Source organism: Cephus cinctus, unplaced genomic scaffold (genome assembly GCF_000341935.2).
Source record: "Cephus cinctus unplaced genomic scaffold, Ccin1 Ccin1_scaffold1891, whole genome shotgun sequence".
In the NCBI taxonomy this organism is placed as follows: domain Eukaryota; kingdom Metazoa; phylum Arthropoda; class Insecta; order Hymenoptera; family Cephidae; genus Cephus; species Cephus cinctus.
The window spans coordinates 57,701-73,098 of NW_014334049.1; the positions used below are offsets into that span (position 1 = coordinate 57,701).

At 36.0% G+C, this 15,398-nt stretch overlaps 1 protein-coding gene and 1 long non-coding RNA gene across 6 annotated transcripts; one reads left to right on the top strand and one right to left on the bottom strand.

The window, feature by feature from the left end:
* The first annotated feature begins 101 nt into the window (after positions 1-101).
* LOC112495289 lies at positions 102-9,142 on the top strand. Of its 4 annotated transcripts, none has more exons than XR_003061685.1 (3): positions 102-6,081; positions 6,222-6,327; positions 6,497-9,142. It is a non-coding gene; the product is annotated as an uncharacterized LOC112495289 (long non-coding RNA). The 4 variants fall into 4 exon arrangements; XR_003061688.1 differs by having other exon boundaries at positions 8,873-9,142; XR_003061687.1 differs by having other exon boundaries at positions 102-2,295; positions 4,944-6,081; positions 6,222-9,142.
* Positions 9,143-10,623: 1,481 nt separating this feature from the next.
* LOC107273959 (TBC1 domain family member 12) lies at positions 10,624-15,279 on the bottom strand. 2 transcript variants are annotated; one of them, XM_025091237.1, is made up of 2 exons: positions 15,073-15,279; positions 10,624-14,974 (listed from the first exon to the last, which is right to left on the bottom strand). In XM_025091237.1, exon 2 carries the CDS (start codon positions 14,733-14,735, stop codon positions 12,873-12,875), a length of 1,863 nt encoding a protein of 620 aa, XP_024947005.1. In that variant the 5' UTR covers positions 14,736-14,974; positions 15,073-15,279; the 3' UTR covers positions 10,624-12,872. The 2 variants fall into 2 exon arrangements, with proteins under 2 accessions (XP_024947005.1, XP_015608140.1); XM_015752654.2 differs by having other exon boundaries at positions 15,049-15,279.
* Positions 15,280-15,398: the final 119 nt, after the last annotated feature.

Consider the following 15,398-nt stretch of genomic DNA (forward strand, 5'->3'; position numbering starts at 1 on the left):
TCTCCCACCGTAGCGCCATCATCGCCACTATCAGCGGGGGAAGTACAGCATGTTTCGGACCCCCTCCCAGATACGTTTCCACAATATAATTCCAAGACAGGAAAAAGGGGAGAAAGATGGAATGTGATGTATATAGTATATATATACATATAAACATGTAAAACATGGAAAAAGGAACATGAATGCCAAAGATTGTTTGTCAAGACTAAAGAATGTCCATCACGAGAAAAAAAGATTAAGTTGTTAAAATAAGTTACATATTGCATAAATTAATGAGACCTTCCTGTATATCGTTGATTTGATTAATTTATGAAAACGCAATAGATACCGTTTAAGAATTTTGTGTATTTTGGAATTTCAAAATTGTTCTATTTAGTCTGGGATCATTTTACTAGACTTTACAAGATTAAAGCATAAATTTGAAAAACTTTAAGAGATTCTAACTAGATATCCAATGTCATTATTTACTATTCAAATATCAAGGGTTGTGTCTGGTTTTTGTATTCTTGTGGACGTTATCACGATTTTGATTTAATCCGGGCTATCTATTCGTGACGTTTTTGTCATTTTTGAATGATTATCTCTTTATCTTTATCTGGATGGCCAAGTATATTTCCATGGAAAAATTTTCAGGAAAGTGCCGACGCTGCATATCAAGATCGCATAGTCCGGTTGATTGTGCAAGTTCTTAAATGCACGTGGAATGCTTTAAGTTACGACTCATTTCACTTGGGTAATTTTTGAAGAAATATTTATTGCGTATCAATGTCTAATAGTAAAAAATCCATGCGCCGCGACGCCTCGAGATATTTCTAAAAGGCGCCGTTCTTTAGGGGGAAAAAATGGTTAGGTTACTCTTATCAAATAAATTATACTGACCCGTTATTATCAAACTTGAAAGAACCTCACACCGTCTCATGTCACTTCGTTTAGACCGATCGGATTTATCTATACTGATGTAGGGCAAAGGTCATGTTTTGCTTTCTCTGTTTAATAAAAAAATATGCACGTTGCGTAAGATCCTATTTCTTTTAATTGATACGTTGATCATACGATTATGTTACTGATGAGATCTCTTCAGAGCTTAAATTCTCATGGTGATATTTGCATATGAACATATTATAACAATATGGATTAGATCGCTTAAACCGGACTTTACGATCTTTATGGGTTTTATTAAAGTAACAATGAATTCATTGAGAGATAAGTTAAGTAGGTCAATCTTACATTGGTTTATATCAAATAGAACTGATTGCGAATAGATAAGGTTAATTAATTAAAGAAATTACAAGTGTTTGGCGATACTCGTGTTTTTATAGAAAAAGAATAAGAGTCTGTTGTTATGTAGTTTCTTTAACGGACCGCTGTTATTTGAATAAAGATATTTTCCTTGAACGATCAATATTGATTCGGTCATCGATATAATTTGAATCGTAGAATTTAACGTGTAAATTTGAAATTCTTTTCTTAACATTTTCGCAAAACCTAAACAACACAAATCATCTATTATAATGGTTTACAATAGTTATCAAATCCGATGGACAATTGTATTTGCCAATCGTTATTCATGCATATACAATTTTTAAGAGTTCATCGACACGTGAGATAAGTTCATAAAACGAATCGTTCCTTGTTTTAGTTTTCTTGTTTCCTCGGCTCCTGTAATTTGAACTAAAATGTCTACCCGTTCGTGCCAGCACTCACGTACTCATTGGTTTTTCGTGGCATCCCGGTGCATTCTTGACCGGTTTCGAGGCTTCGACTATGGACTGAAGGTAGTAGCCGAACTCTTTAAACGCGAGCAGCTTCAAACCGTGTGCCATTTATCATCTACGGTCTCTCTGTTTATTTCAGGAAGCACTGGCGAGTTGATTCATCATGTCCATCAGGAATATAACTGAGGAATATAATTATAATTATAATGTCGTCGAATGCACTGGATGCACTCAATCTGCTACAGTGCATATTGCACAAGTTGCGCAAGTCTTACTTTTTCAAAAAATTTGACTTACTTAACAAATGACACTAACTATTGAATCTTTTCAGAAAAATTGGTAAAAAGGAATAACCACTGACGTTCAACGTACAGCCAGATTAATATGTGGTAACAATGATTAGATTATTAGAAAAATAAGATAAGACAGCTGCTAAGAAAGTAAAAATGTCTAATATTTCTAATCGTCGTAATCTCGCAATACAAGCAATGTAAAACATCAGTGTAGTATAATAATGAAAATATTTTTCACAACGCAATCGACAATTCGTATATTCTCTGATAATCGAATGGTATTAAAGGTAAGACTAATTTTCCGAAATACTTTTGCACGCGAATCATTACGCTAATGATTAATTTGTAGTAATCGTTCACGCACATTATAAGATAAGAGCACGTAGTACGGCCGTTTAATCACTAAATCGTATAAGGAAAGGAAAATCCAATGTTTATCTCGTTAGGCACCAACGTACAGAAAATGAGGTTAGAATCTGATGCAATTGTCTATTGGAAAATGCATAAGATAATAACCGCGTGGCAAAAGCGATCGTGTATCAAAGTAAACTTGTTGGCAGTAATATTTTCAAAATAGATATTGAACTTTGAGCGATAAGATGCATTCCGACCTAACATTATGATTATTATACATATACGCGTGGCATCGAAGCACGCTAATGGAATTTTTCGTATGATTTATGAGAGCCGATCAATGTGAACGTGTCGTAGATCATTTTACAAGATCGTAAAATAATTAAAGTAAAGATAATGGGATCGAAATAACGATAATGTCTCTGTAAAAACATTAAAAATTCAATGTATTCGTCGCGTGTCGCGTTAATAAACTTTCTCCTTTTGGTTACCAAACGATAAAAGCGATATATATCATGTCAGTTATTGATGTCTGCACAGTTGTCCGTAAGATAAGAAGAAGCATAATAAATAATTTTTCAAAAAACTACTGCGATTCCAGTCTCATGTTAAACCGAAGAATGTGAACTTGAAGAAATGTGTAGACATCCAATGAAACTTATCGATGACACCAGAGCTTTTGATAGCGATAAGCCTAATAAAAGTATTGAATTGACAACAATTGACGTTCTTAGGAATTTTCGATACTCGATGCATGAACGTCATTGATCAACTCTGAAGTTTGTCTCCTATGATTGTAAAATATTCGTCGGTTATCAATGCTGCACTAGTTCCCAATGACGACGATACGTTTCAACGAAATTTCAACTTTGTATTATTTATGACAAAAAAACATATTTTCACGTTTCGCAAAACAACTGCGTATATTGTATTCGACGTACATTTTTTATGAATACTTTTTCTTGTAACATGATATTGCACTGGGATATTTTGCGTTGACCTGGTTTAACGGCGTGCGGCATTCCTTGTGTTGATTTTAAAATAATAAAATCTCAATATTGTATTAGCAAACCGTTGTATTGAACTTTACTGAGGTGCATTGTAGTTACGTATCGCGAGCTACAGGTAGCTAACCAGTTAAGATGTACAATAACAGCTTTCAAATTCGATGAGACGATCTGCATATGGCTGTCATGATACACGTATGTTTTAACTCCACACTGAACCGTCAATAAATTGACAGGCAACACGAGTGATTTGATAACGGTAATATAAGTTAGCGCGAATAGGATCAAAAAGGTTGTAATAACGAGCATATTACTCAGTACACAATAATTATATTAGTGATATCGAGATCCTAAATCTTTCGACTGTTCTTTATTATCACGGTGACCTTAGCTGGGCTTAACTTCCGATAAGAATGATAGATAATGATCTAGCATCAACATAAACCTAATCTAAAGGGCTGTCAGTGAATGAAAACAAGATTATCAGTCGTAAGCGTATAAAGTGCGTTGCGTTTGTATTTATTATAATTTTTTGGATAATTATATAACGTATCTTAGGTCTCAAGTTCATGTTAGATAAATTCATACCATATTACAGTAACACTTAATCCACCTTTTTTTTTTCAACAGCAGATAATTTGACAGCCATTTAAGGAACCACGGACTAGTCGAATCTTAATAAAATACAGATAAATCATGTCCACGAGATTCATTACTTAATCTATTTTACTTACTCACTTATTTCACTTAATCTATGCCTACACTTTAGATTGTCTTTCAGCAATCAATTTTTAAAGTATAAACCAGCGAGTCGGGTGCATCTTTCAAACGTGTAAAACACTTATAAGCCGCAGATAGCTGAACTTCTAGAAGACATGACTCCTGGTTAAGTGGTTAAAGGAATTTAATACATCAAATATTATCCTGTTGAATTTCTAATTTTATATATGATTATGATATGATATTCTCGTGATGCACAAAACACCAGCGATATGCAATTTGATGATCGATACCATTGAATATGGCGATGGCTCGGATAATCAATTGAAGTAAATAATAATTCTTGGAGGACACTACCGCCAATCTCAAAGATCATGTATAACATACGTCATAAAATGCCTAGTTTTATGTTACGGATATAGAATTTTTCTTGGCATATTTTTTGTCTCTTTAATACGAATCTTGATGGAAGATGATATAATATTCTTGCGAAAGCTTTCTCAATAACATTCCCATGCAATTTGCGCATTAAACTTCTAGTTACATTCATTCAATGACGACAGCAATGACGACTGCAATGACATTGACTATTTTCATAATCAAAAAATTGATCTGCGGCAGAAGATTCGAAAAGAATCTTTACATTTCCTCTTGTCGAGTTAACGATTACTTTTCGTTCATCCTGATTGTGTTTTTAACACGCGACTTACATTTTTACCTACTCCATTGCCAACTGTCAGTCACTGACTGTCACCTTGATTGTTGTGTTAGTCAGTTAGAATTGCGCATGGCTACTATACATCATATCAGTCGTTTCCGTCTTATTCAAAGAAAATATAGTGTGTATCCTACAGGTGCACTGATGACAATGATGACCATGATGGTTGATGACAGTGGGATGATTATCCTATGAAAAACAAAGCAAAAATAAATATTAAAACATTCAGCTTTGGTCTATGAGAAAATAAAGTTCTTGATTAGATCAATTGTTAATAATGTGATGCGCAGATTCAATATGATGCATTTGCAACGTGCCTCCTCGATATGCCGACGACAGTGACGATAATCGTCATACGACAAACAACCGTTCGTTGATCTAAATCGTTTTATTTTTTATACCAGCCAGTGTCTGTTGTTATCATTATTAAACGAGGGTAAGAGACGAAGACTCGTACGATTATTGGCTGATGATAAACCACACGAAGAACTCCGATCGTTGGAAAAATACTGACAATTTTTCCTTTAGTTGTAATAACCTTGACAGCGCATGCTCGAGTGGGCTTGACGAGGCTGCAGAAATATACAGTTTTAAGTTCATTTTAAACAGTCTTCGTTATCGTCAGATAAATTTCTGTCATTGCTATGAATGACAGATAACGACACTGTGGGACCATGTGTTTCTCTTTTCCTTAGCGTAAAAAGATATAAATTGAACAATTCTGATAGCCCCTCCGACTTTTACGCAATACCAGATTTATAATGTAGTCTGTGGATATAAGCTGTGTATAATCCAACGTGCGTCGTATCACAGGACAAGGAACGTCAAAACAAAAAAAAGGTCGTCCACCTCATAACAAAAGTGAATTACCAACCTTCGGATCACCAAAATAAGCCAGGCACTGTTGCGTACCATAAAACACATCGTCAGTTCACTTACAGTATGAATATCGCGTATCCATGAAGACTGTCAATGATTGATGTTGACCTCAGTACTGAGAAAAAATGTGTAACAAGTGTACCGACCTTCTTTGTATGAAATATGTTAATCGTAAACGGAAGTAATACACTGCAAATGAAAATTTTACCATTGGTCACATTATAAAAAAACCTTCTCTTCCACCAAGGAAAATCCTTATTGAAGACGCGTGTCTAGGATTTTGATGTGGACCAGTAAAGTAACCTCACATATCCATTGACGGGGAAACAGTTTAAAGACCGACGTTACATTCATACGATAGACTTCGAGGTTAAGGTCGAGGTAATCAGGATCTGGTAAATAATGAATTCTCGTATGGTTATACTCGTAATTACAACTTACAATAAGAAAACTGAAAAATAATTATGAATATTTTGTACTCTAATGACATATCGGTGAAAATACACGAGTCTGATGCATCCTTAATAATCTTTAGAATACTGGTGTAAATATACGTATGTACTGTGGATCACAATAACTGGACCTGTTTTCATACCGGCGATTAACCTTCCTCTCTTCTTTCTTCCTACCAGACGTCATAGGTACGTAAAACGTTGTGACTCGGAAGTCTTACTGAAAAATTGACTTGTATCGAGTAGCGACTCATTCGGTTCAGCGATTCTCTCGGCGTTCTAACCTCTTTAATGGAATCGACGTCACGTGCTTGGCGTACAAATAACGCATCTTGTATGGATCTTCGACTTGGTATAGGAAGATGCAGCAACGTATGCAACGCGCTAGATTCCATGTGGAATTTATGACATACTCGAACGTGCACTTGATTCCGGAGGACACTAACGTAAATAGTACAAGATCACTATGTGTACAGTGGATTGCACTTCAATAGTTGCAGTGAGGATGCAGCATTATACGTATACACTGAACTTACATAGTAGCAACATTAACTGGATAGAACTTTTTTTTTATTATTGCATCAAAAATATAAAGTATATTAGTATTGTAAAAATAGTTAATTAAAATTCTATTGTACTGTTAAAACTGCTTGATTGGAGTACGCCACTCTGATTCATAGTGCATTAACGAACGCATCATGTATTATGAGTTATACGTTTAAATCAGAATGGATACCACTTAGGGTGGTTACCATAAATTTTGAGTCGTTGGCAACATTGCAACAGGTACAAGATGAATGGTTTAACCGGCACTATTTTTTCATTTGACTCTCCTGACAATTTTGTCATAATTTCGATACACATATAGGGACTCCTACCTCTTGGTTTTTCTTTGATTTCTTATTCCATGGGGACTTCTTTATGTTTTGGTGCAACTTTGACAGGCATAAAACTTTTTCGAAAACTAAAGCACTGATCATCCACCTTCTTCTCGGCACGTGTGACTTTCGCAGACTGTGGAACTGTTCGAAAACTTTCCATTGCTGGTGCGAATCGATAACGGCCCTTCCTGGGAGAAGGCTCTGGAGAATCTATAATTGTTTTACTAAGTTGTTTACTGGAATAAGAGAACGAAATTTTCTCTCCTGGGATTTACATCTAATATATTATTTGACCAGAGAGAATCTGAACGATCGAGTCTGTTTCGAAAGTGTTGTGGCAGCTTTGTCAACAGACGGACGTATGTAGCTAGTCAAAAGAGAGTAGAAGAATATAAATTTTAGCGTCGTTTTGTCTAGTTTTATTTCACGTGTTTGTTCTCCGTGGCATCAATGTTTTTTTTTTTAAAGACACGACGAACTTCGAAATTTTCAGATTTCCTCGTTAGCCGTTAAAACCTGCTTTGTTAGTTGCTGGAAACACTTAAAAATTAGATTCCTTGCACAGTGCACGTTTTAAGACTCTATCGATATATTTTTCGATTGTTTGTCGCTATAAGAGACACTGCAGAATAACACAAAGTAAAATTGTCACTGTCTGTTATTTAACGTTCACTCAACCGTATTGAGTACCATCATTTTTTAATGAGGCATCATTATTCATCTCTTCACTGTGTCGATACGCTAAACAAATATCGTACACCTATGTATTCGCAAACTTGCTATTTCACTACTTTGCAAAAAAATGACGTAATACTATTAAGTCAAGTAGAAATTATAGCTCGTTATACCATTTGGGTAATACTAATATATCTTCCGTTTTATAGGCCGCATACAAAGTACATGAAAAATACGTAAATCATTAACATAAATAAAAACGTCGCTCAATACCTTCAATATTTTTTTTTTGTGATTTGATGGTGGCTGCGTCCATACGTTCTGTTTGAAATTTTTCATGTAAAAATATTAATTTCAAACGTGCACACATTTTTCAACATCATACTACAGTCCATATCTTCCGCTACTGGGACAATTGGCCCATCTTTTTTGGCAGTTCTGCTCATTCTTAGAATTCTTTACTAAACTTTACCAGGACACAGAAAACGTTTGTTTCAATATCTATTGAGACTTAACAGTAGTCAATTGACACGCCATCCAGGTCCCGCCGGTCTTTCGCCGAAAACTATGACTATAACAAAAAATACAGGATACTAAACGTACGTAAATACATAAGTGCACAAGCCATAGAAGTGATACTGGCCCATAGAAACGATTAAGAATAACGGCGGGTTCTTCTAAGATTTGAATTTGACATAAATTGCGCGAAAATCTGTCTGCCAAAAGTATCCTCACACTGTCTGCTAAGAATTTGATAGGAAAAATTTGCGTTTCAAAAATTATTGTATATTTAACAAAGCCGTTTAAGCGGTAACAGAATTTTGTCTAGACTCGTGGAAATTGTGTAACTTTGGTCATGCGCGAAAAAAACTAGGTTTTTTTTTCATACAATCCGTGTAATCATCAATCACTATACTGTGTAACAACATTTGTTCGTATGTGTAACAACGTTTGTTCAGCATTGCGATCGTAATCGTAATTGTCTCCGCGAGCGTAATCGAAATCGCGGGAAGTCAAGCCCATGATAATTAACTTAAATTGGGGGTATTACATTTGATTAATTAACAGATGTTTTTCCCCTCTCTCTTTTCCTCTTGCGTAATGAAGTATTCTTATGGATTATCACATACAATTAATAGACACTGTACAAACTATTGATAATTCAGACACGATTTTAGGTTTACCTACATACGTAAGAAATGCGTCATCGATACAAGTTCGAGGAAGAGGATTCGTTTCTAGAGTTTCCAAATGACGTTACATTGATGACTGTGATATAGGAATCATCGAGGTAAACAGATACGTGGCTATTGTCACGGACGATAAGGGACGGGAGTTGCGTGTATAAGTTGACTGTCACGGCTGTAATTATATTTGCAAATATATCGATTATATTGATCATATCATAAAAATTTGTTAATTACCCGCAACGAATTCCTAACCTATCTCGATTGGCATGTAGTAGAATTAAATGATATTAAAGATAATGCACGATATAAGTGAGAATTATTAAAATCCTGTTGATCAAGATGGAAAGATACATTATAATATCTATACATCTTTTATTCATATCAATGATTTTTTATTTTATTTTCTTTTAATCTTATCGATCGAGTTTAATTAATTTTTCATATACAAAATTACTTTTACACTTACGCAATTTGATTTTCTTATCGCTTCTGATTAAATTACAATCTGGATTGAATGTAAGCCATATTTAAAATCTCATTTAAAATCTTAATTGTTTACGTACGTGTCACGTTGTATATGTATATGCATAACAACAGGTAACTAAAACATGATAGATTAAGAGTAAAATAGTTTGCAGATTATTCATATTTGAGTTTCGTATTATTATTTCTAATATAATATGTGTGTATACACCATACATCATTGTTATGCAGAACGTTACTGATTTCCTGACCGCGGACCTTGTAATTTGCAGTTCCGCGAATATACAGTCGAGACAACGAGTGCTATTTGAGTGTTTACTTCTGAATATGTACCACATTAATTTCATTCACGTTTCCTTACGAAGGCAACATCCAAATAGAAATAGCGGACGTCTTGACGTATCGTGTGTAACTTCCTGTGAGAATTCTGTTCCGGAAAATTGACTAAACATGTGTAAATTTACCAGACGTAAATTTTCTTTCGCAATCTGCATTAGCACAACATCTGAACAAGTTGTCCTTTAACATGTATAACATTCTTCAAATACAATTCTTGCAACGATGCGTAACGGTCGTGTTTAACGTTTGTCTTTAGTCACGAACAGACACGGAGGAACGAAAAACTCGAATTCTTCTTCTTCTTGTTCCTTATTCGCTCTGTATCGTACAGTCGACAGGTACGCATTGCACGTAAGAACGTGACGCATAAACATAAAATTTAGTACACCCTTTTGCCTAATTTCTATGTAACAGAAATGACTAGACGAATGTCGCTTTCACGTTTGATGATTTCAATAAGAAGTTTTACTTACCAGACGACGGAAGTGAAAAATCCGTTTCTATTTAATGGACGTGATTGAATGCAGGATATGTGATTCGTACATATGTATAATCTTCTAATCGTACGTCATAAAAATTGCAGCAAACTTGACTTGAGAATCTCACGGAATACAGGGAAAACATTGATTGCTGTCACGACAAGGAAATTATCCAGCTAAGAGGTATATCGACTTCTTGATTCTAGGAATATTTGGCTATTTTAAATGACATTACAGTTGATTTTACGCAGTGAATGGCCCGGTAATTCTACGATTTAAAAATAGGACTAACTGTTTTATAGGTTAGGTATGAAGACTTTACACGAGACATATAATTTTAAGTATTCCGTATCAGCGTTGCTTTCATTACTGATAAAAGGATTTGTTTTCGTTGGAATAAAATTATTTGATTTTTATTGTAAACTCATGCGAAAGGGGTTTGCCATGTGTATACATATATTTTTATTATTATTCCCTTCGTCATACAAAAGCTATTATTGAAATTCACATTGTACACGCAAATAGGAAGTAAGCATGCCACTCTGTACAGATAATTTTAACCGGAAGTTGACGAAAACTCGAAATTCACTAGATTGGAAAGCACAGTGTAAACGATATGCTTAATGAGATTCAAAACTCATAGAAATTAATTTCATATTTCGATTTCGAGTTCTCGTCTATATGCTTCTTTAATCGTGGCGACTGGATAGCGTCCCGACGCAAGATTTTACGTAAAAAATTAATATATCTATCGAGTTCTGTTACGGACAACCCGTTAAATTGAACAATATAGTTACAAATATCACTTTTGATTTGTCAAAAAATATGTTACAACTAAAAAACTCACGATACTGTACACGATAAGATATTCAAAATACATATAAAACGACCACTGATCTCGCATTGAGGATTAACAAATTTTTGCCAATTATCCGACCTGTTTTCATAAATTAGTACAAAGATCCTCGGGACATATTTGAAATTTTAATTATTCAAATACTAATTATGTCTCTGTATTTATTAATATTTTTTTTCACTGTCGTCTCGTAGAAGGAGCAAATTTTCTTATTTTTTGGGATTTGCATGAAATCCCAATTAGAGAGATTGGCACGTAAAATTCTTTATAAATCTTCGCCATATTGAACGTGACGACAGCGGAACAAGTACAATCGAACTTAATAATACTTATTAAATTCAAATGTGATTCCATGAAACAAAAGATGTCTTATAATTGCTTCTAGATTACCTACGATAATTTCCATCATTAATCTAGACAATCTTGAATGATCGAGCGACGCGCGCTTGTATATCGCACAAATATAATTCGTTATAGATCGGTCGGTATATGTGGATTCCCTAAAACTATGGGAATCCCCAGGCACGACAAAGTGGCATTTATTCATTATTATCAATCCGCATGCGAATTGTCGCCGTATACAAATATACTAAGGATAAATATTATTACATCAATCGCCGGATACTTTTGCGTTCAATATCCAGTGAGTATTTATTTACAAATGAATAATTTACTATTATCGTTATCAGCGAATAGTGAGTAGGTCGAAAGTAGTTCGATAGAGCGGATGGAGTACGAGTATTGTCGACCGAAGACTAGGAAATTAATCGCGTATCCATTTCGGATGTTCTGCGCCCAAGAAACTCTGTGCAGGTGAAGCGCAATTTCCTATTCCCACAATGATTTTTTTCTTTCGATATAAAAAAGTTGTGGGAAAAAATTGAAAAAGGCCTAAGATCGAATTGGCAGTTGCATTTTATGCGGCCGTTCCTAAATTATTTGATAAAAATGTATCACGCATTTAAAGCGCTACGTTACACAGAAGATTCTTGGCCACAGTATACGTAATGCGACCATTCATTCCTCTGGATAATTATGTATTATATTTTGTGTTAAGCTTGACGCGCAAGCGACGATTTTATATATATTTTTTTCCAGCAGGAGTTTCGTAGCTCTGAACAATCTTATTGTTAGAGATAAAATATAATAAGATACTAAGAGAGGTTTCAGAGTATTAGACTGCGCGTTCATTATTTTTATCACGCGCTGCACGTATAAAGTATTTTAAAAAATTATATCTCTTCGCTGCTGGCGAACCTCGACGGTCGACACATTTGCGATGTGCATTATCAATCCACGAGGTTTCGGTTTAAATTTAAATCTGTCTTATCGTATCTTGTAAAAGGCCACTAAACAGGCGCATGACTTCTAATTGTTGGATAATGATAAAGAGAAGATGAAATTAAACACGAGAATTTGACATGTTCATTAAAAATTTGATGATTAGACGGCAAAGATTAGCTGGATCGATCAGGGATCAATGATCATCGACGAAAGCTTTTAAAGATTTGAAAGCTTCGTATTAAATTTATGTGTTTATGTATGTATGTAAGTATTAATCCGGCTGCTTTTAATATATGTTTTGAGTCATATTCAATAATTCCAATAAGACATTTTTAAGAGATTCACACCATTGATCCTTTTTGTTAGTAATGTACAAGAAGGAAGCAATTGCGAGCTCGGTAGCCATGTTTGTTAATTTCCTTATCGACATTCGTAGATTTTTTTTTAATTGAAAGAGATACAGCCGGAATTACTGAATAGAACATACAAATATGTGGAGTACGGGAGTACACGCTATTCGCAATTAGAATAAGCGGTAAGATGTTAATTATTCGTCAAGACGTGCCAGCATCTGCTGAAAGGTGGCAGCACCGACAGTCGTGGACATTTGGCTAATACTGTTGAATAAAGCTTCAGATTGCAAGTTCTCTGGCAACCTGGTGAGAAACTGGGCACCCCGAACAAAATCCATCTCCAGGAGTTCCTCTTGATAAAGATGTAAAACGCCGAGAGCAGTTCTGAATAGGAACTCTTCGCCGTCCCTAAGAAACACATCCCAGACCCTGCAGGCGACATCAAGAGGCATCGCCTTGGCGTAGATTGTGTATAGCCAATCCAGAAGGTACAGATCAGGGCTGAGACCGGCTGTTGTGAAATGAGCGTGTACTTTGGGTAATCTGTGAGCCAAGGCATCGCTGTATACTTTGTAGTACCCATTCATGGACTTCTGATCCAAAGTAAAAGCCGCCCTGTGGCAAGGGTGGTTTAGTAGGTTGGCGAAACAGGCGAAGGCATCTGCTGGATCCATATTTAGGGATAATACAGCTCCTATGAAGCTCATACCCTGGACATAGCCTACGTCTGGTCTGTAGACGGAATAGGCTGCTAGAACATCTTGCAGGGTTTTCGATAATGGTCCTCCTTCTTGAAAGACGCACAGAGTAGGGAAGGTCCGGGATACGTCAAGTTTTATCGCTGTAAGGGATTCGTTTGTCGGATTGGACATGGCTCGATCTAGACAAAGATTATAAAGATTTGGCGTTATGTTCAGATGATTACAAATTGCTAGTTTCCATACACGACCACGAATACTGGGAGGAAGACCGCGCCACCATAATTCGCGAACTTTCTTCGTATCCTTGAGAGCTTCGAAACGCGGTAGAACCAACGTGTTCCACGTATGAGAATCCTCTGTGAGTCTTTCTTCTTCCTTGAGTTGTTGCTCACGCAGTTGCCTGCGTTCCTTCTCCTCGCGCAGTTCTCTCTTCCGAGCTGCTTCCAGGATAGCATTGTATTGCTTACGATGACGTTCCTCTTCTAGAGCACTTTTTGCTGGCAGATTTGCTGGTCTTGGTTGTTGAATCAATGCTGTACTACCACCAACCTTGTCAACATTTCTAGAAGGACTACTTGCAGGAGTGGATTGACCAGATTCCTTCTGCTTCCATGTAAAGGTCTTTGAGAAGAATGTAGTCAGTGGCCATCGCTTTGGTTTGTCTGGTGAGATCTGCCTTTCATCAGGTCCTAGCAAACTTCCAGATGGTGAAACTTCGCTAAGAGATGATACTGTGCTGCTACAGGATCGTGGTAAACTACTCCTGGGACTGTTATTCACACTAGTGCTATTGTTATTTACGCATTCATCAGCATCGATTTTTGCAATGAGACTAGAGGATTGCATTTGAGGATCCTCCAGAGATTCAGGTGACTCTGACATAGGTATATGGTGCGTACCATTATTGATGCTTACCTCGTCCAATGAGTATATCCTTTTGGTAGAAGGATCATAAGCGATAGACATACTTTCCAAGGCATGATTCAATGTAGTACCACTAACACCAGTTGATATCACAGTATTAGCTGCATCATACCATTTGTTCTCTCGTATGTGTACGCACAGAGCTTTAGTCTTTGGAGTTGTCACAGATGCCACATCGCTCTCCAATGCTTCATCCATTGATACACTATTACAGTGGACAGAATCTCCATTTAAGGAAACTAATTGTCGTTTACCTATCCGAGTAGCCACACTATTAGCTAAATAGCCACTAGGGTCTCGTGGCCCTGTCTTTAAGACATGAAAGCTGTTAGCCAGATCAGCGTGGCATGAGATTAAGCAGGGTACAGCACCTTGAGGTGTAACAGGGGGAGAGCTGTCCCCGTTCAAATGTTGTGCTATGGGGCTCTTCATAGTTAGTAACTCTCCCTAACCTCAGAATTACATAAAATTTATCTACGTCCATTAAGTCCCTCCAACAATTCGATGGTTCCAAAGTTCACTCCTCGATATTCCGTTCCTTGACTTTCTTCTTGCATCCATTGTTATTCTATCCAGAAAAATTGTTCCCGTTCAATGAAGAATACGCCCCTGAGAACTGACAACACCCGAACAGAGATATTGTCAAAGCGAACAGCTGCTAGTTTTAGATCCTTCAAATTCAAAACGTAATGCAGTTAAAAAATTGAATAGAAACTTCAAAACTAAACGTGATATGCACTTATACCGTGATTCCAATCGATTCACGTACGTCTTTTCACAAAATATGACATTCCTCTCACATTTTCCAACCAGCACTTAGATTTAAGTTGGCAAACACTTGGGTCCCTGCACTCTGAATACTAGTGCCACCATTTTAGAAATTTCAATAATAACTTTGGCTCCAATGAGATTTTCTTAACTATACAATACGATTAAAAAATGGCTAATGACTCAAAAAGTAATTAGAACTTTTTTAATAAAAAATTTGTATTATCTTTACGCGTTCATGGTCAAGCTATATTGTCTAATCAATTTTTTTAAGCTTGATGGCATTTCCTAGTTTGAATTATTGGAATAAAAATGAAACAGTGTGAC